This window comes from Paramisgurnus dabryanus, chromosome 4, assembly GCF_030506205.2.
Source record: "Paramisgurnus dabryanus chromosome 4, PD_genome_1.1, whole genome shotgun sequence".
Classification (NCBI taxonomy): domain Eukaryota; kingdom Metazoa; phylum Chordata; class Actinopteri; order Cypriniformes; family Cobitidae; genus Paramisgurnus; species Paramisgurnus dabryanus.
Window position 1 is genome coordinate 21,529,534 of NC_133340.1, and position 21,343 is coordinate 21,550,876.

Below are 21,343 nucleotides of genomic sequence, written 5' to 3' on the forward strand. Positions count from 1 at the left end.
AGGCTTTGACTTGCATGTAAACATTTATATATCACTTTTTTATAATCATTGTAATACTGAGATATGAATTTTGGTCAATAGTGCCAGCCGTTCTTCTATCCTCTAAATGTAACCTCCTTTCAATACAAACCAATAAAATTACATTCCCAAATTAAAATACATGTAGTTGCTAAACTATTTGACCAATAAGACACATTTTTGGCAGAATCTAAAAGAATAAGGGCTTTACACAAAAAATATCAGAATGAATTAAAACAAGAAAAGGAGTTACAGCTGATGAAGAATATATATATATATATATATATATATATATATATATATTCAAATTTATCGTAAAATGTGGAAATCGTCTTTTTCGTAAGTGAATCAATTTGGATTCATGTGTATGTTGTTTTATATCTTTACCAAATGAATGTGTATAAAAACTTTGTTAAATTTAAAACAATTCACAATTACATGAAATTAGTAAAATGTGTTTTTTGTCAATAAAACATCAGCACTTATAGTTACAATGTCAAAGTAAAAACCTTTGAAGAATGGAAAAACCTAAGTCACCATTTACAAACTAGATACCAAATTTTGCATCGAAAGTACTCGCAATTGCTGTGAAAGACCACAGGAAGCATATAGAAAATAGATAGAAAGATAAATAGAAAGAAAGATAGATTGGCCATAACCAACAGAAAGTATTTCTGCAATGATCCAAGTAATAAACACTAGAAGATGTTGTAGTATCATCTGATTAGAGCTGGGCATAGATTAATCTAGTTTAATTTTATACAAAATATAAGTTATTTTTTGCATAACATATGAGTTTGTGCTGTGTGTAATTATTATGTAAATATAAATACACACACATTCATTTATGTATTTAAGAAACATTTACATATATGTGTATATATATTTATTTATATTTTTATATATTCTAAATTAAATACAAATAAAAAAACAATATTTAAATAAAACATTTCTTAAATGTATATATATATGTATGTGTGTTTGTTTAAATATACATAATATTTACAGTACACACATCACAAACTCATATATTATGCAAAAAATTACTTTTATTTTGTATGAGATTAATCTGGATTAATCTATGCCCAGCCCTACATCTGATTGACACCCAACGGGAGATTTAGTCTGGAGGATTTTGAGAATAGAACGGTCACCGTCATCATCACTAACAGTGTCCGGTTGCTTAAACATAGACTGACCAACTAGCAATTAGTTAGGTCTAATCAGTCCTACTATTAAAAAATAGTTTTACTTCGGTGCGATCGTCTATCTCTATATCGTACCACACAGAAAAACTTGTATTTGATCTTCACTGTCTGTATACTGCGGGCTTTATGTGACACGCTAAAAGATGTGCTGTGTTAAAAAAGGAGGGGTTTGTGGTTTTTTAATAGGACATTGATGATACCATCATTACACTTCCTTGATATAAGCCATTTCAAGTATCATAAAGATTACTGACTGAAAATATCTGTACATTCTTCATTTTTAAACTAGCTGGAAACTCAAAATGAAGATCTGCTATGTTGTGTACATCTGGATGTTTCTGACAGGTCAGTACTCTTTTGTTTTTAAGTCATTTTAGAGCTCCGTCCAACTAGTTCTAGATCTTTCTATCTATGTTTGTATTCATCTATCTATCTTTATATATATATATTTTTTTTATGTAACTCAGACTATTATAAGATACTGATACAATTTTTTTTTTTTTTTTGTTATACTGATTGGTAACAAAACTCTCACTCCTTAACTTCTACATGGGCATTTTGAATTAGCCAATATGACAAATTTGGACAATGATACACTGTAAAAAGTGAAAATTGGATCTAATTAAACTAATTACTTTAATTGGTACACCTAAAAAAATTAAGGTTTTTCAACTTAAAATTTTTACATAAGTATCTTATACTTAAACATAAGTTGATTTAACTTTTCACTTTTTACAGTGCATCATTACCTCTTACACTATGTTTTATTATTAACCTCTCTTTATTTTTAGATGAATTCCTACATTTCTTAAATTCTTAATTTGTGCATATCATCTGCAGGGCACCATCCATGCTCTAGTTAATGCATGACTGATACTACACTGTAAAAAAGTTAGAAATATTAGTTGACAACAATTTTTAAGGTATTAATACTTAATTAATAGCAATTTGTTTTAAACTCATATATTTAATTATATTTTTAATTGTTATTTAATTATTATTTTAAATAATTTGAGTTAATTTAAGAAAAAAATTAGGGCAACCAGGTAACTTATTTTTATAAGTTGAACCAACAAATAGTTTTTACAGTGTAGGTGTGTTTGATTTCATGTTGCGCTGCAAGAACCGACAGGGTAAATGACATCATGGTACCGAGAGAACGATTCAAGAAATTATAAGGAGATGTCTGCTTTCTAATTGCTGTTGCAAAAAACTACCCTGCTTGACTTGGTTAATTGACCTACAAAAAATTATCAATACATACATGCACATACATATAAACCATAAAACGCACTAAATATCTAGTTACCTCTAAATATATATACTTCCAAACCTGGCAACACAAAGTTACAATTGGAGATAATCGGTATTGGTTGATAAGAGCAATTTTTCACACTGTCGGCTATTTGCCGATATATCCTGTCAATCAAAAGAGAACAGGAAAATGCAATGAATTTAGGCTCTGCGTATAGAAAATGTAAATAAACATCACATTAATGTTCAATATTAAATGGTCAATATATGAATGAATAACATTCAGAAAATTTAATCTTCAGAATTTAGTTAGTTAATATCACCACTAGGGGTGTCATGATTCTCCAAATCCCCGATTCGATTACATTTTCGATTCTAAGGTCACGATTCAAATCGATTCTCGATTTTTTTACTTTTTTTGAAAGACAAAAAATACTATGCCTTTATTATTTTTATAGTTTCAAATTAACATGCACTTGCGTGCTTTTCCTCGTATGGGGGTTTGTGGGCTTCACTTTACGCGGAGAGCTTGTAGAGAAAGGATTCCTTTTAGCACGCATAGGACTTAATGCGCGCGTTTTGGACTCATAGCATCTGAAATAAAACCAGTTCGTCATAGCTGCGCTCTTTCTGTCTTACGTGCACGCGCTCTCGCATCCGTCCGAAGTCTAAACATAAACTAAAGTAGTAATCCTTACGTATTTGTTCAGTTTTATGCGTTTCATGAGCTGAGGCAATACATCCCTCGTGTTTAAAATATAAATTCCGTTCCGCTGGACCAATGTTTTTAAAGGCACCTCTGAGAGGATTTTTTTTCCCCGCTTTGCAAGCCGACCGGACGTGACATGGGGGCGTGGCAGCATCGATGATCACATTTTTTATTCGAAGTTCAAGGTTGTGACTTAATTTCGATCGATTTCGATTTAAAATCGAAATCATTGCACCCTTAATCACCACTAAACTATCATCTGATTATCGGTGGGGAATTTAATACAGGTGCATATCTACAATATATCGCAATATTAAACAATACATATATTTTGTTACTAATGCACTATGAAACTTTCTCTATGAGTTTTGAGTCAAATCAGCTGCAGTGAAAAAGAAATGCCCAACCTGATCTTTGTTTCTTAGCTAAATTATGTATATTCTTTATCTTACTATCTGAGAAACAGCAGCCACAAAACTGATCTCACATCAGCGTTTAATAGTCATCACTAAAGTAGGGGACATGCACACAACAGGAAGTGGTCAATAGGGTCTAAGCTTGTACGCACACCGCACAACGGCACAGACTTTAAAGGCGTCCTAAGGCCTTTTTATTCTACTTTTTTAATTTAAGTGTTTGAAATAAGAAACGTGTTTGACAGAATGAGAGATGAAAACACTTATTTTATTTTTTATTTTTTCATTTATAACAGAGATTAGAGTTTCATTAACAGATGAGATTGAGATGCATGGATACAGTGGAAAATATGTCATCATTTCATGTCACTTTATGGAGGCTTCAAACAACGTAAAGTATTTCTGCAGAGATCCGTGTAATGATGAAGATATTCTAGTATCATCTGATCGTTCACCTAACAGGAGATTCAGACTGGAGGATTCTGGGACAGGAACGTTCACAGTGACCATCACTGATCTACAGGAGTCAGACTCTGGGATTTACTGGTGTGGAGTGGAAAGAGTCGGTATAGACACATATCACAAGGTCAATCTAAGAGTATCTAAAGGTAAAAATGACACTGTGTTACTTTAAATTTACCACCACACTCTTTTATTTCCATTTGAATGAATTTTACAATTTTGTCAAACGTACACTCAAGCCATTACACCTACTTCAACCTTATTACACACAACTCATCCATTTTTAACACCACAACCAGAATCTTCATTTGCCACAACAAGCAGAACCTCAGGAAAATCAAACCCTGATGATAACACAACCTCATCCTCAGTGACGGGTAACATCTGCAACAATGTGTTTTCACACAATGAACTCAAAATCTAAAGTTCAAATCTGTTTTAAAATTATTTATTCTGTGCTGCAGAACAGCACCAAAGTAATCTTAACGTCACACTGCATGCTATTGGTGGTCTGATCTTAGTGATTGTACTTTTATGTCTACTGGTTGCTGTTTATAAGCACAGGAAGAGAGTTAAGAAATCTGCAAGTATGAACTCATTACTCATTAAATATCAATACAACGTTACAAAACAATAACTAAAATACTCTTATGATTAAACAATTTTGGTTTTATTCCTAGGTTTTTGCTTAGATATTATAAGCAACAAATCATTTAAACACAATGAACGTCGAGCAGAAGAGGTGAGTTATGCCACTGTGTTTGAGAATTACTTAAATATTTTCATCTAAATGGCAGTGCCAAATGTAGGCTGTCCCCATGTGTTATTTAAAGGCACAATATGTCATTTTGCCACTAGAGGTCACCATACAAAAACTATGTGTCTTGATGATGCTATGAGGAGATGGGACTCACACTATAAATTTATTAATCGTTACACTATAACCTAAGACCATAATGTAGTTCAAAACAATTATCTGGATTTTAACATTGTTAAAAACATTTGGGATAATGTTTGGATATTTTAATGCAAGTGTTACATATTGTGCCTGTAATATCTTATTTGCATCGCATTCATCACTGTATATTTCTCGCTTGATGAAACGTTGGGTCATGCAAAGTTGAATTTTTTCAACTTGCACGGCTTAATTTGGCACAGCGAGAATTCGGGTCTTTGCATTGACTTCGCATTTGGTGTGTACACCCCATTGGATGGGTCCCAAGGTCCCCCTCCACCTCAGTTCACAGTATGCTTTTACTCAGCAGCCCTTGTAGTGTTGTATAGACTCAGAGGAGCAGTCATATTAATAAAGTGCTTTTGTTTATTTATTTAGGCTGATAAAGTACATGATAAGGATCTTCAAGACTCACAGAACAAAAAATCTAAGAAGTTGAAGCTTAAAGTCCCAAAGAGCAATGAACTTTTAGTCTATCAGAATCTATTGTTCAACACTGGCCAGTCAGATGTCATCTATGAAATATGAGCTCAGCTTAATGCTATAAGAGATAGGTAAGATCAGAGTACTGGTCAAAAAGACCAAAGTGATAGATATACAGTACTGTGCAAATGTCTTAGGCCACCCGCATCATTTAAAGGTCTTTTTATTAAAGGTGCAGTATGTACATTTTGGCGGCATCTAGTGGTGAGGTTGCGAACTGCAACCAACAGCTCAGTTCACAGCTCACCCCTTGCTTTTGAAACACATAGAGAAGCTACGGTAGCCGCCACCAAACAAACATGTCATCGTCTGGGACAACTTAGTAAAAAATTGTTGTCCGTTAAGGGCTTCTGTAAAAACATGGCGGCCCAAAATGGCGACTTCCATGTATGGGGACCCTCGGTGTATGTAGATAAAAACATCTCATTCTAAGGTAATAAACACATAACGGTTCATTATGAAAGTTCTTTATGAACCCCTGATAATATAGTTTTGAATATTATTTTGCATTTCTGTCAAGAGATCCTTTTAAAAATTTCACACTGCCCCTTTAAGATACTTTTTTTATATACAAGAAAATATGAGAAAATATAATAATATGTACACAAAATTTTAAAATGAAACACAATTTTCAAACCAATATGACTTGTTTTGTCAAAGCCAGTATTTAGTGTGATCTCTCTCAGCATTAAACACATCTTTTTTGAGGAGACTGAAGTCATTTGATTAAAATTAGACATTCACTTAGGTTTAAGAAAGCATGCAGGTTCCTGCTACTGCTCAAGTGTAAGAGAATCACACTAAATACTTGACACTTTTTTAGATTTTAACACTGCATAAAGGAAATGAATTATACAGGGGCAACTAAAGCCACAAATCTAATGGTGGTAAATTTATGGTGGCAAGACTTTTGCACAGTAACATTTTCTACATTACATCACATCAAATTCATTCAAAATAATGATACAAGTCTAATAACTTTCATTTGGTGTTAATAATGTGTCGCTTCCTTAAATCACCACAGGGGGAGCTGTCTGATTGTTTCTCTGATTTGATTTTTATTTTGCAACTTATTTCTTACTCTTTGCTGTTCACTTATTTTCTTGTACTGTACTGTATATTAAAATATGTTACTATACTAAAAAGAGTTTAACTTTAACCAGAATACAGTAGTGTTACCTAAAGCTCAATCGGTAAAGCATTGCAATGGCAGTGCAAAAGTCACAGGTTTGATTCCTTGGTGGTAAGCATATATTCTAAAAAAAATTATACTTTGAATGCACTGTAAGTCACTTTGAACATCTGTCAAATGCATGAATGTTAAAGGAACAGTGTGTAAGAAATTTATATCAATTAATCATAAAATGCCCCTAATATGTCACTATATGTCACTGTTTTATTTCCCAAAGATGTTATACATCTAATGACGTGTTTCAGCTCCGACTGTTGCAGTGAAAGGTACCATATTTACCACAGAGATGAGAGAATAAACAATCACCTTGCTATAACTTTCTAAACATGTGGTATTATGTGGTGTCTGTGAATGACCAGAGCTCACTGCGACCTGCGATCCTGGTTGTGGCTAGAAGGGACACCCCTACGACCAAAATCTCGTTTAATCTCGTAGGATGAGCCCTGTTTTTATCCTAATCCTACCCCAAAACCTATACCTAAACCCAACCTTTTACGGGATTTAGGTCGTAGCTTCATCCTATCTAGCCAGAACTGCTGTTTTTCATCCTAATCCTGCCCCCAAACTTAATCCTAAATCCAACATCTGACGAGATTTTGCTGTAGCTGTATCCTCTCTAGCCAGAACCATTCATCCATCTCTACCAACCTTTCTATCCAAATAAAAAACTGTAATAACCAAGCGGGAAACTCCAGCAGTAGTTACAAATGCAGCTATTCACATACTGTACATAAAGGTTCTGCTGCAAAAACATATAGATCAAAAGACACAATAACATGTTTCTAAAGCTGATTAATATACTTCATGTTTTGTCACAATGTAACTTGTAGATAACATTGTTGTTCATTTCTGCATAGTGTCACCAAAAAATAAATAAATAAATAAAAAACAGTAAATCTTTAAAGCTTATTTTAGTTTAACCACAGAGCAGTGCTTCTTTGCTCATTACACATTAGAGGAGGTGTCTGTTTGTCCTTTACTATAAGACAGATGACACCAGCATTAGACTTCCTTGGTATACACCACACCTTTACTTCACGACAACAGTGTTACACTCATAAAGACTCGTGATTGATCTACTTTAAAAACTCACTGGAAGCTCAAAATGAAGATCTACTATGTTGTGTATATCTGGATGTTTCTGACAGGTCAGTACTCTATGTTTATAAGACTGACGTTCAGGTCGGCAGTTTGCACGCACCTTCTGTGTTTCAATTGTTATTATTGAGAAGATTTTGTTAATAATGCAGCATGGAGCTATAGGTTTTGGGTAAAATCATCAGCAGGGGTGAAGAAATCCACAATATTATCTTTGCTTCTCAGATAAATTATGAATATGCTGCATCTTATTACTTTTGTGTTAAAGGGTAACCACATGCATACAGCAAGTGTGAAAGACAGGAAGTGGTCATCAGGGTGCGAGTTGTTCACAGTTAATATCATTGCAGACTTTGAAGGGGTCTTATCAAATGTCACATGTTTTTAAGCTTTATGAAATTTGATTATTAATGATTTTATGTATGATTATAAAATGAAAACATCTGTATATTGTCCCTTCTAAAGGTCCATTCACGCTATGGACGATAATATCTGAGTTCACAGAAGGTGAAAAAAGATTCAGCACTGTATAAACAAACCTTTATTTCAAATAAATATCTGGATATCTGGAAAACAATTGATTTTACCGTTGAAATGCCTGGTAATTGAATGCTCTATCATGGCCTCATAATCCAACACTAATCACACTGTCAGGGTAAATAACTGCCACATTGTGTATTGTTTGAAATAGATAATGTGCCTGACTCTCTTTCATTATTTTATTCCAGAAACTAGAGTTTTATGTACAAATGAGATTAGGATAAATGGATATAGTGGAAAATATGCCAACTTTTCATGTCCACATAGCTGGGCTTCAAACAATAAAAAGTATTTCTGCAGAGATCCATGTGATGATACTGATATTCTAGTATCATCCGATCGGTCACCAAACGGGAGATTCAGACTGGAGGATTTTGGGAATGGAGTGTTCACAGTGACCATCACTGATCTACAGGAGTCAGACTCTGGGATTTACTGGTGTGGAGTGAGCAGAGTTGGTAAAGACACATATCACAAGGTCAATCTAAGAGTATCTAAAGGTGAAAATTACACAGTGTTTCTTTGTACTGTAAATTTGCAGCCACACTCTTTTATTTTCATATTAATTAATTTTACTTTTCTTTCAAACATACACCCAAGCCATTACACCTACTTCAACGATATTAGACACAACGCATCCATTTTCAACACCACAACCAGGAACTCCATTTGCCACATCAAGCAGAACCTCCAGATCCACAACCCCTGATGACATCACAACCTCATCATCAATGACAGGTAACATACAACATATTTTCACGCTATGAAGTCAAGATCTAAAGTAAATTCATCTCAGGATGAATGAAGCCCCAAAATCAGCCCAAAGTACACTGGCCCATGTCCAGGTGTTAAAAAAGGTGGTTCAATGGTATTTCATGCATTCTGACTTCTTAACACAGTTATAGAGTTGTTTCCTCATGCTAAACGTAGGCAAAGTGTCAAAAAAGTGTAACAGAGTATTTCTGTTCCAAATGCACTTCGCCAGGGTTCGTACCAGTTTCTGAAAGTTTTTTTCGATTAGGGGTCCAGCTGACGTTTCAGGGGTTTCTATACGTATCACTTCTTTTTATGGGCACCTTCCCCGGAAAACCCCGCCCACCTGTCAATCAGCGGGAGACGCTAGAATGTACAAACCTCACATCACGGGAAAGATTGTTTAATTTCAAAACTCAACAACGTCACGAAAGAAGAAGTGTGTTTTTGGATGTAAGGAGAAGAAAGTCAGCCTTATGGAAACAATGGATATAGTTTATTATCCGGGGTAGCAGCGGAGTTTTGCGTGTGTGTATAGGTACTCCAGATTAATATCAGAAGTGCAGAAACAGCGTGTGTTATGTGAGCTTTAAACGTGAGCAGACACTGCCAGTCCAGCGAACAGAGAAAAGTTCTAAGAACATTCCTTGAACATTTTTCAATGTTCCCAAAAATGTTATGCCAACATAAAAAGTGTCCAGTATTTTTAATGTTTTAAGAATGTTTCTTGGTTGTCTGAACGTTAGAGAAATGATACATTCTATCATTTTCGAACGTAATGTTTTAATGTTCACGCAATGTTTAAAACAACTGTTTTCTAAATTCATTTTTTTTTATTGTTATGTAAATCATAGAGAAACATTGCATTTTATTATTTTAAAACTGTTATAAAACATTATTTCTGAATGTTTGCTAAAAATTTTGCTGTAGAAAACACAATTCACTTATTGGGCTTAGATATTGATGTTTTGTTTCATATAAGTCACCATTATGGTGATCAGTGTCTGTTTTAGTTGGATTTTTGACCCTTGATGCTTTGTTGCTAGTTATTCCCTGGTTGCATTTACGTTTTTACATAAACTTAGTGAATGACACCCCGGTATAAGTTATAGATTTAAAAGCAGCAAACACTTTGTTTTCTTTCTCCAGTGGCTGTAAACATCTCACTGTATGCTGTTGGTGGTCTGGTTGCAGTCATCATACTTTTATGTGTATTAGTTGCTGTTCATCAGTACCGGAAGAGAATCAACAGAAATGCAGGTATAAATACACTACAGGTATAAGTTCTGCTAAACATCAATACATCTCTATAGCACACTGAATAAAAACTAAAATACTATCATGAAACCATCAGTGTTTAATTGCTGGTTCTTTGCTTTCACATTATAAAAGACCATGTTCCCAGGACATCCATCAAACACAATGATTATACAGTCTACAGAGGTAAGAATCATGAGCTTTACCTTCCTTATAAACATGCATGAATAATGATATACCCTGTCTCAATAGAGCTCTGACTTGTGGACATGTTTTTTTCTCATTTAGGCTGATAATGTGTATGAAAATTATCTTCAAGGCACGCAGAAAAGCAAACAGATCAAATCTAAGAAGTTGAACCCTAAAGTACCAAAGAGCAACAAACTTTTAGTCTATGAGAATTTAATGCTCAACACAGGCCAAGCAGATGACATCTATCAAAATCTTTGAATGCAGCACCAGACATTCAAAGCACAGTACAAGACTAAGAATAGTCTCTCAATTGCTGTTACCGATTTTGGACTATGCAGATGTTATATATGCTAATACAACTGCTACCAACTTACACTCTCTTGACGTGTTATATAACATCTTGTGCAGATTTGTTCTTCGCTGCCCCTATAGGACGCATCACTGTGTGAAGTATGAACAGTTGTCCTGGCTTGCACCCTCAGCCAGAAGACAATATCATTGGTTTCAGTCCATTTTTAAATGTATCTACTTTCAATATCCATATTATTTATCGCAATATTTAGTGCCTTACAGCTCACAATATGGCCTTCGTCATAATGAACTCTTTTTTTATTGTCCCTAGAATTAAGAGAGAAATTGGGAAATATGCATTCTGTTTTAGAGCTCCTCATGATTGGAACACACTTCCTGAATTCATTCGCTTGCTTACGTCTTTTCCTCGGTTCCGCACTGCTTTGTTAACATACCTCCAGAATTCTTGTCAATGTTTCTAGTTTCTCAGATTTAGCATTGATATGTGTCATGTTATGTATCAGTGTGTATATGTATGTTTTTGATTATAAAAGTACACTTTGTTAGTAATATCTGGGATTATTGTGTTTGTAAAATGTTTCTTTGGCTGTTTGGAAATATATTCCATGTGATGGGGATATTGAGAGCTTGTGTGTGTGTGTGTGTGTGTGTGTGTGTGTGTGTGTGTGTGTGTGTGTGTGTGTGTGTGTGTGTGTGTGTGTGTGTGTGTGTGTGTGTGTGTGTGTGTGTGTGTTTTTGTATTCAATTTTTTTCTTTGAATCTATTATTTTTGCATTTACTGTCAAGTATACTTCGCTTGTACTTTTTGTTTGGTCATGATTCTGAGGACCCCCATGAAAACGAGTTGTTGCATCTCATGGGGTTGATCCTCTAATAAATGTTAATAAAACGCGTTTTATCTCAATTCCATGGGAGCGAGGGATACGAGCCGAGACAGTTTGCTCCCGGGTCACGTGCGGGTCCGTCATCTGGACAGCGCTTCAGAAAAGTCAAACACACTTATTTGTGTGTTAGGGGCTTTCATGTATAAGGTGATATGCAACAGAAGCTTAATATTTAAGTGGTTTTGCAAACATGCCGTTGGTGCATATTTCCGCAATTGTGACACACATCAATCTAGAATGACATAAAAGTCACATGAATTCCAATATAACCCCATTCACACAGACCTTTGGTCCCAGAAAATACCGATAAAATTGCCAGACAAGCGTCTGTGTGAACACAAACTCGTCCCGTTAATCTTCTGAGATCGTTGCCGGAAAGAGGACCTAGTCAGATACACGGATAACCCTCTGTGTGAACAAGAAGCCGAACGAATGCCGTAATGGGCGTGTCGTAGTGAGGACGCACGCGTCATCGCAACAAAAGTTATGGTTCAGCTCCTTAAAACGAGAGATAACATGCATATAAACATTCACCACGAGAAATGTTGCAAACTAGATTGAAGCAGTTATCAGGAAATGATAAATGAGACGCATAAACAATGACGCACGTGCCGTAGTGAGGACGCGTGTGTCATGGCAACATGAAGTTGGTTCAACTCTTTAAAATTAGGGATTTACAACATTCACGACGAGAAATGTCAGCAAACTGGACTGAAGCAGATATCAGGTAAGTTAGCTCGTTACTTACTGCGTTGAAACGGAGATCATTCAGCAGCATAAAAGAATATCGTGTCACGTGCTCATTTGAGCTATAATAAACAAAACTACCCGTGCATCATCCCAACAAGATATATCGTTCAGCTCCTCAAAATGCGGGTTTTAAATGCATATAAACAATCACGATGAGAAATGTCTGAAAACTGTATTAAAGCAGAGATCAGGGAGCACGTCAAATATCCACTCAGAAGCTGAGATCATTCACAAGCATAGAACTGTGGGTTCACACGCTCCTTTATAGTCTTATCATCAACAAAAATGCACGCTAGTTGTTTCTGGAGAGAGAAATAATAAATAATATGCAAACTTTATACGCTGCATAGAAGAGAGGGCGGGACTTTCAACAGGTCACGTGTCTTTCCGGGACCATCAGATGCCAGTGTGAATGAAAAAAAAAATCGAACGATTCCGGAAAAATCCAGGATGCCTTTCCCGTGTATTTTACGGAATGTCTGTGTGAAAGGGGCTTATGACTGTTCAGACTGAGGTTGCATTGCAAAACATCCGACCAGGCACAGTATTTCTTTAAATTACCAAAAACCAGAGAAGATGATTATTACGGGATTAATCCCAGCACATGGATTGCATTAGAGCACATTTTCTGGTACCAGGCATATGATTGGCGTATGAAGGACAAAAAAGAAGGAGTGAACCCAACACCAATCTGTAGGCCAGAAATTTTTTAACTGAGGGGACCTTGGAATAGGGTGGACCCTGGGGCGGATCCAGGGTTACAGCGGACAGTGTTTCCTCTAGGATTTTTTCCAGCTGTGGCGGCAGGGGGCGCCCATGATGATTATAAATGTACATTATTTTTTTAATGTAGAATATAGGCTACAGAAAACTAAGATGTATTTTTTTTATCATTTTCATGCTGTCATTTACTTTTCCTTATATTTATAGCATATTGCTTTTCTATGTTTGATCTAAACTGTATTTTCTTAAAAAATACGTTTTATAGCTTCGTACGGATCTTTCATTGTAGTTTTAATGCAGTGTGCAAGTTCGTGCTCATGTTTAGCGTTACAGAGCTGTTGCAAAGTCACGCACAGTCCTGTTTGATAATCCGCACCGCTGTGTTTGACAGAACACCTGACCCGACATCAGCAGCAATTTATTCCAGCATTTCACACCCGGCCTGTTTGACATAAAGAGCCCGACCCGGTCACACTGCAAATCGCGCAGCTATAAACCTTTAACGTTCTTCAGACACATCTTATACACAAATAAGCACAGGGCCATTTAAAAACTGCTACCTATCGGAATGGAGTCGAATTTTGGTCTTGGATGTTAGACCTGCAGTTTAGCCTACCCTTGCTTATTGAGTCCCGACCTGCATCTACAACGCAAATGACACGTTAATATTATTACACCCGTTACATCAAATATTATGCGGTTCACCCGCGGGTACCCTGATCCCGCTGTCTGAAAACAGATGAAACCGGTTTACCGTCTGCCTCAAGTTTTTATTACCAACGTCCGTCTCTTCCACGGGAATAATGCAAGTTTCCTTTCAAACAGATTCGACTATTAATGTCTTGCAGTCGCATTTAAGTAGTATTCAGTGTTTAGCCTTTTGTTTTTGGACAAACATCTTATCATTTAATGTGAAACTTTGTGAGTGTCGATCTAAAGCACAGAAGATTGACTGACAGCTGAGCGGTCAGCAGCGCGCTGCATTTATAGCCTATATTCTGAATAACTAATGGCCTGATAAGTTGATAATATGAGTACAGTGATTACAAATGAATGTCCAAAAAACTTGTAATATGTTAAATCGAAAGTTTAATCATGTATTTTCTCGCAGCCCAGCGCTGCGTCCGTGTATATGCGCATGTGAAAAGCATACGCGTGATGACCTTGCAACTTAAATTACCCTTAAGTTATTGCCATACAGATAAAAGTAAAATAACATTCGATTGTTTATTTTATTATTATTTCTCAAAACAGAGACGTAGCCTAATCATCATCTGTTGATTTAAATCTATTTGTGCATGAAACTAAACCCATGGGGGAAATGATGATATGTTAGGAGATTTATTTATTATAAATGAGTGAACAACGTGAATCCAGAAAGGAATTTATTTCTTTAAAACAGCCAGTCTGGCAGGGCGGACATTTCGGTAGCTTTATTTATTTTGCGAGCTGCCGCCGTGGTTTTTGTCTAGAAGGGATACAGAAAATGCCGAAAAGTTTAGAATTAGATTTGGAGGTAGGATTTTTAGGATGAAAACAGCGGCTCTGGCTAAATGAGATACAAATACATCCTACAATCCTGTGAAATTTTGTGTTTAGAGTTGGGTTTGGGTGAAGGATTAGGATTAAACAGTGCTCATCCTGCGAGATTTCGGTTGCTGTATCCCTTCTATCCACAACCGCAGGCGTGGCGGGGATGTTTTAGGCATGGCGGCCCACCACGGTTGAATGTATATAGCGGAAACACTGGAGCTGTCGAGTCTATTGCTATCTGCACAGCAAATTTCTGGAGTTAAAAATTAGGAGTTGTGAAAGAGTTAGATTTTTTTGTTTATTTTTTAACTCAAAACATTTTTATTTTGTGTTGTGGGATACACCCTGGCTGTGTTGTATTTAGGAGTTCATTAATTGGTATTCAGGAGCATGTTTTAACACCACATTTAGAGTTAAATGTTAAGAAAGTGTGTCATGACACAACCCTGGTTTAGCAGCACGAAGTAGTGTTGCTAACTTGGCGACTCCGTCAACAGATTTAGCTACTTTTTTCCAAGAAAGCAACAGGTGCAAATGTAGTGACTTTTCCTGGCATTGTTGGAAACTTTTAGAGACTCAATGTTAATGTTAATCCCACTGAATCAATATCACGTTTGCACCCTTAATTAATATTGAACACATTTTTACATTCCAACAAACTACCATTACGTTGATCAGTGTTTGCTTGAGTTAAGCCATTGACTCTTAACTTTCACTATTGTTTACTTCCTGATCTTTACTGTCTGTATTCTGCAGGCTTTATACAGTGTACCACACACTGAAAAATGTAAGGCATTAACAGAAATGTGTTAAAGAGGAGGGGGTTGTGGGTGTTTTAAGGTGATAGTTTTAGACTAGTTCCTTGACATAAACCACATTTTCAAGAAGACAATGCTACAGTCAGACAAACTACTGAGTGAGATTATCTACTGTAAAACCCTCATTTAAACTCACTAGAAAATCAAAATGAAGATCTGCTATGTTGTGCACATCTGCATGTTTCTGACAGGTCAGTACTCTTTGTTTTTTAAGATTTTGGCTCTAGAGCGCAGTCCAACTAGTAGTTGCTCAGTGTCTGAACTGCTTTAAAAGTTTATAAAAAAGAAGATTGTTATTAATGTTATTAACGCAGCCTAGAGCTTTTTCTATCCCAGATAGCAATAGACTCCGGGATGGATCTGCATTGGAACTATAACAGAGCTGCCAACCTCGGAACGGACCGTCCTGGAGCCTGTTGCTATCTTGGATGGTTTTCGAATTTAATAAGTTGTAGGAAAAAAAGAAGAAATGCATAGTATGATCTTTGTTTCTAACCAACAGTAAATGATGAATATGCCGTGTCTTATAATCTCAGAAATAGCAGCCATCAAGCTGTTCACACATCTGCGTTAAACTCAAATAGGCTACACGCACACAAGTGTAAAAGAAGGAAATCAGGATCTCAGTCTGTACAGCGTTCACAACATCCCGGATTTCAAATTTCCTATTATGCTTTTTCACTTCTTCACATTTTGTTGTTGTGTAACATTGTTGCTTGAGCTTTAAAAAGATATGAAGTACTATAAAAAGTCCACCTCAAAGCAAGAAAACACTAAGAACCACAATGACTGGCATGCAAAAAAAAAAGGGGGTGCGAGGTCTGGTTGTTCTGCATCGGTAGTGTTGTTGTCATCACCATGCAAAAAATAGGCTGTTTTTTAACTCACTTTATTCAGCCCCTCAAAGAAGGACAAGTATCAATGTTGTATTTAGCTGCGGGTTCACTTTTTAACTGCTGGAAGTTTTGTCAATAAAGATAAAGTTATACTCGTTGTATGAGAAGATAACTAATGGTGCATTTCTTCTCCCTGTGCCCTAATCATCTCTTCAAACACTTTTGTTCTACTATGTAAAAATAGACCATGTTTAAGTTTGTGTAACTCTTACCCTGTCAGAGTTTATAAACATAATGTTTAATATAAGAAATGTGCATGACAAAAACAAAGAAAGGAAAAACATCCATCTATTTCAATCTTTTTTTTACCAGCAATTAGAGTTTCAACAACAGATGAGATTGAGATGCATGGATACAGTGGAAAAAATGTCATCATTTCATGTCACCATGAGTGGGCTTCAACCAACTTAAAGTATTTCTGCAAAAATCCATGTAATGATGGAGATATTCTAGTATCATCTGATCGGTCACCTAACGGAAGATTCAGACTGAAAGATTTTGGGAATGGAGTGTTCAGAGTGAACATCACTGATCTACAGGAGTCAGACTCTGGGATTTACTGGTGTGGAGTGAGCAGATTGTTTCAAGACACATATCACAAGGTCAATCTGAGAGTATTTAAAGGTAAAAATGGCACAGTGTTTCTTTGTACTGTAAATTTACAGCCACATTCTTTTATTTCCATATTAATTTAACATTTTCTTTCAAACATATACCCAAGCCATTACACCAACTTCCACCACATTAGACACAACTCAACCGCTTTCTACAGCAACATCACAACCAGAAACTCCATTTGCCAAAACAAGCAGAATCTCCAGATACTCAACCCCTGATGACATCACAACCTCATCCTCACTGACGGGTAACAACTGTGTTTCCACACTATGGCCCTGTCCCAAATTGCCTTGTCCCAGTGGCCTTAAATTGCGCGTGTACGCTTAGTCTATGAGTCCGTAAGGTGTCCCATCTGTCATTTTTACGCTCTGAAGTGTGCTCATCAGCACCCCATTTGCACCCTTGATGCAGTCTTTGGTGAAGCACACACTGCTGCAGGCTTCACGCCGTTTACCAACCCAAAAGTCCTTGCGAAAGAGCAATCAGACGACGGATGGGAGGAGTTTACACTGATTGGCAACTTCTCTTTCTATTTCTGGCTTGACGCTCGAGTCTGTCCGAAAATACAACTCCAGTGCGCCCTCGTGGACTCGCGTCAAGGGTTCTTAAGGTCTGCAATACATGATGTCATCAAAGTGTGGACTCTGAGGAAGTCCACTAGTCCGTAGTGTGCCATTTGGGACAGGGCATTGTTCACATCTGTTTTAAAATCATTTATACTGTGCTACAGAACTCATTATACTGAATATTAACCTGTTGCTAATACTGAAAACTGGTGTAGAAGAAACTAATTGGCATGCACATTTATCACTTACTTTGCTGTCTTACAAAGAAAGATGCACTGTATGTAGATTTAACAGCAGCAAACTCTTTGTTGTCTTTCTCCAGCAGCTGTAAACGTCCCACTGTATGCTATTGGCAGTGTGATTGCAGTCATCGTTCTTATATGTGTACTGGTTGCTGTTTATCAGTACAGGAAGAGAATCAAGACATCTGATCATGTATATGCAAATGGTCTTCAAGCCACATTGAACAACAGACAAATAAAATCTAAGAAGTTGAACCCTAAAATATCAAAGAGCATCGAACGTTTAGTCTCTGAGAATTTAACACTCAACACAGGCCAGGCAGATGACATCTATCAAAATCTTTGAACCCAGCACCAGACCATGACATTCAAAGGACAGTACAGGTCTAAAAAGACATTACATCCATTCAAGGGACTGTCCCCTCATATTTTTGATATTCAGATAATTTTTTTTTTATCTTCAAACCAGGGCCGGCACTACGTATAGGCAGAGTAGGCAAATGCCTAGGGCCTCAAGCTTGGAGGGGGGCCTCCATTACCGCTAAATCCATGTGTGCTAGTCCGACAATCACTACTGACAGTAATAAATAAAGTTTTAAGGTGAGTTCGACTTTATGCGGCGCTGCTGCCGTAAGAACCGCAGGCGGATTACATCAAAGTAACACAAGAACGATTGATAAGCAGACTCCTCTGTATAATTTCTCAATTCGCTCTTGCGGTGTTTTGATGTTATCCACCTATCGGGGCTTGCAGCGCCGCATGAAGTTAAAGAAGCCTAGATGAATATCATTCAAATCTCTGCAGTTGACCGACTTTGAATGACGTTAAAAGCAGCTATCACGTCCTTTGATTCCTGCTAAGCGAAAGCGGCATGCAAAGACAGTTCAGCACATGATGAATTTTGAAATAATGCGTTTTAAAAATAAACTTGGCTTTGTTCTGTGTATCAACGTCATTTCAGGACAGATCAAACTTGAGTGCTGCTGACTCTGTTTAGACACTATGAATGCGTGTACACGGTAGCATCGCGTGGGGAGCTGACTATCAAAATAGTCAAGTTAAAAAAGTTTGTATTTAAGGTCAAACAGCAAACAAAAGTGCCGTTACCTAAAGTAAACTGTCTGTATATCTTGTAAGTCCTCTACACTTTATTTTAGTTTTCAAATCATGAAAACATGATGCATATTTATAAAAAAAAATATATATATATATATATATATATATATATTTAAATATTCTCCCTAGCAGTTTGTCTGTTTAACTTCCAGTGGCAGCTGATTTGTATGGATATTTAAGGTATAAAAAGGTGCTGAAATACATATAAATATATCCATAGTCTAGAAAACTTTATACTGTATATTGGTTCAGTAAGAGGGGAATTCATCTTTTCACCCAGCTAAAATAAAAATCAATAGAAGTTTTCTAGGAGTTGTTCATCTGTAGTTTATACAGTTAGGGTTTTTGCAATGTAGTGTTGTCTTTTTAATTATACTCATTGGAAAAAGCAAAACTGTTATCATCCTGTGTTTTCCAAAAAGGTGGTGTTTTTAATAAATTACTGCATCCACAACAACAACAACAAATTTGACCTGCCTTAAAATGTTTAACACATGTGGTTTCGCATCATTTCTAATTAAATTTTAAAAATAAATTGAATCAATTTGTTACCTTGATAAGCAGAAAAGTATGGGGGAATTTTTTTTAATTACTGTAGTGCTTAAATGATTTCTTACAGAGTAGAAAAAAAAACACTTTCTCAGATTATTCTGAAAATTAAGGGGTGTGAGGGGCCTCCAACATAAATGTTGTCTAGGGCCTCCAAATATCTAGAACCGGCCCTGCTTCAAACTAATTTTACTATAACACAAAGATAACCCAAGAAAATTAAAAATGCAGTTTTTAGGTCATGATTTTATTTATTAAGAGAAATAGGCATCCAAACCAAACTGGCCCTGTTTGAAAAAGTAAATTGCCCCCTAAACCTAATAACCAGTGTGACTCCCTTGGTGGAGACAACTATAGTACAGTAAGTCAAACTGGAAAAGAGTAATTTTGGCATTTTAATTCAGCCAAACTGAAGGGGGTTTGAGCATGAATGGCCTGTTTAAAGTCATGACACAGCATCTCAAATCAGATTTAAGTCGGCCTTGTCTAGGCCTTAATTTAGTTGTTTTCTCTTTTTTTGAGCCATTGAGAGGTGGACTTGCCCAGCTAACAGAAAAAAGTTCTAAGAATGTACCATGTAAGTTCCCAACGTTCCCAAAAACGTTCTGCCAACATAGAGTCCAGTTTTCTTGACGTTCTAAGAACGTTTTTGTGTTGTCTCAACGTTAGAGGAATGTTACATTTTACCATTTTTAAATGTTATGACAATGTCATGTTTTAATGTTCACACAATGTTTAAAACAACAACTGTTTATTATATTGACTTATTTGATTGTTATGTAAAGATAGAGAACTCTGCATTTTATTATTTTATAAAACATTATTTCTGAATGTTATGAACATTTATTGCGGTAGAAAACACAATTCACTTATTAGGTTTAGATGTCGATGTTTTGTTTAATTTTAAGTCACCGTTATTGTGATTAGTGTTTGTTTTAGTTGTACTCTTGATCCTTGACTTTTGCTTGCTAGTTTTTTCCTGGTCATGTTAACTTTGTGTTAATGCACCACATTTGTTATGAGCATGTAAAGTTAATAGTGTAATTCTGAGGTGGTTGGTACATTATGGTAAAGATCATCACTTAACTAATTAACTAATCAAAAGTTTATTTTCTGTCAATAATGTGTATGAGATCCAGCACTTTCACAGCAGTTTGTCATTAAGGAGTTTCAGAAACTTTGAACAAAAAATATCCGCTGTAAAATTGGGACCCACAAACATCAAGAATCGGACTATGAATCTCAACCATGGTGGCAAATAAATGAAAAACTTCATGCTGCAATGCATGCTGGGTATCAACAAATTACAAATCTCATTCAGGACTCCCAGCATGCACTGCAGCATGGATAAATAAAGATTTATTTAAAATTTTTATTTGTCACCATGGTTGAGATTCATAGTCCGATTCATAGTACGACCATCATCACATTTCCTTATATAAACCAAATCTTAAAGAAGACAGTGTGAGATGTTATCTGAAAACTATCTATAAACTCTTTATTGAAACTCAAAATGAAGACCTTCTATGTTGTGTGTATCTGGATGTTTCTGACAGCTTAGTACTTAATGCATAGATTGCGATCCACTTTGTTCAGCATCTGAAGTGCCTCAATCTGTGTAAATAAGATGATTTTGTTATTAACACACAATCGAAGTTTTCTTATCCCAGACAGCAATACTTTCTGGGGCAAATCTGTAGCACAGGTACAGCGGAGATGCCGAGCCTATTGCTATATGGGAAGGATTTTGAGTTTGAGTGAAATGCACAATATGACCTTTGTTTCTAAGCTACATTAAA

The 21,343-nt window shown here is 36.1% G+C and overlaps 4 protein-coding genes across 7 annotated transcripts in view; 3 read left to right on the forward strand and 1 right to left on the reverse strand.

The window, feature by feature from the left end:
* The window catches only part of LOC135760373 (putative adhesion G protein-coupled receptor E4P), a 76,037-nt gene that overhangs the window by 44,899 nt on the left and 9,795 nt on the right, over window positions 1-21,343 (reverse strand). The window contains exon 1 of one of the 3 annotated variants that reach the window (XM_065274341.2): window positions 2,536-2,641. The exons of 1 other annotated variant lie outside the window; for it this stretch is intronic. The gene's annotated coding sequence lies outside the window, so the exon portion shown is untranslated. Of the gene's footprint in view, window positions 1-2,535; window positions 2,642-21,065; window positions 21,159-21,343 lie in introns of those variants that run through there. One more of the 3 variants, XM_065274342.2, reaches the window with a different exon arrangement.
* LOC135786254 (uncharacterized) lies at window positions 1,098-6,878 on the forward strand. The gene is made up of 6 exons (XM_073814296.1): window positions 1,098-1,571; window positions 3,902-4,213; window positions 4,367-4,444; window positions 4,532-4,654; window positions 4,748-4,809; window positions 5,401-6,878. Exons 1-6 carry the CDS (start codon window positions 1,529-1,531, stop codon window positions 5,548-5,550), a joined length of 768 nt encoding a protein of 255 aa, XP_073670397.1. The 5' UTR covers window positions 1,098-1,528; the 3' UTR covers window positions 5,551-6,878.
* Window positions 7,700-11,502, forward strand: LOC135760428 (uncharacterized). Of its 2 annotated transcripts, none has more exons than XM_065274413.2 (5): window positions 7,700-8,835; window positions 8,936-9,073; window positions 10,238-10,348; window positions 10,481-10,531; window positions 10,665-11,502. In XM_065274413.2, the coding sequence occupies exons 1-5, from the start codon at window positions 8,490-8,492 to the stop codon at window positions 10,793-10,795; spliced, it is 777 nt and encodes a 258-aa protein (XP_065130485.1). In that variant the 5' UTR covers window positions 7,700-8,489; the 3' UTR covers window positions 10,796-11,502. The 2 variants fall into 2 exon arrangements, with proteins under 2 accessions (XP_065130485.1, XP_065130486.1); XM_065274414.2 differs by having other exon boundaries at window positions 10,634-10,804.
* Window positions 14,956-20,283, forward strand: LOC135760470 (CMRF35-like molecule 8). Its single transcript, XM_065274461.2, has 4 exons — window positions 14,956-15,748; window positions 16,766-17,077; window positions 17,175-17,318; window positions 17,960-20,283. The coding sequence occupies exons 1-4, from the start codon at window positions 15,706-15,708 to the stop codon at window positions 18,223-18,225; spliced, it is 765 nt and encodes a 254-aa protein (XP_065130533.1). The 5' UTR covers window positions 14,956-15,705; the 3' UTR covers window positions 18,226-20,283.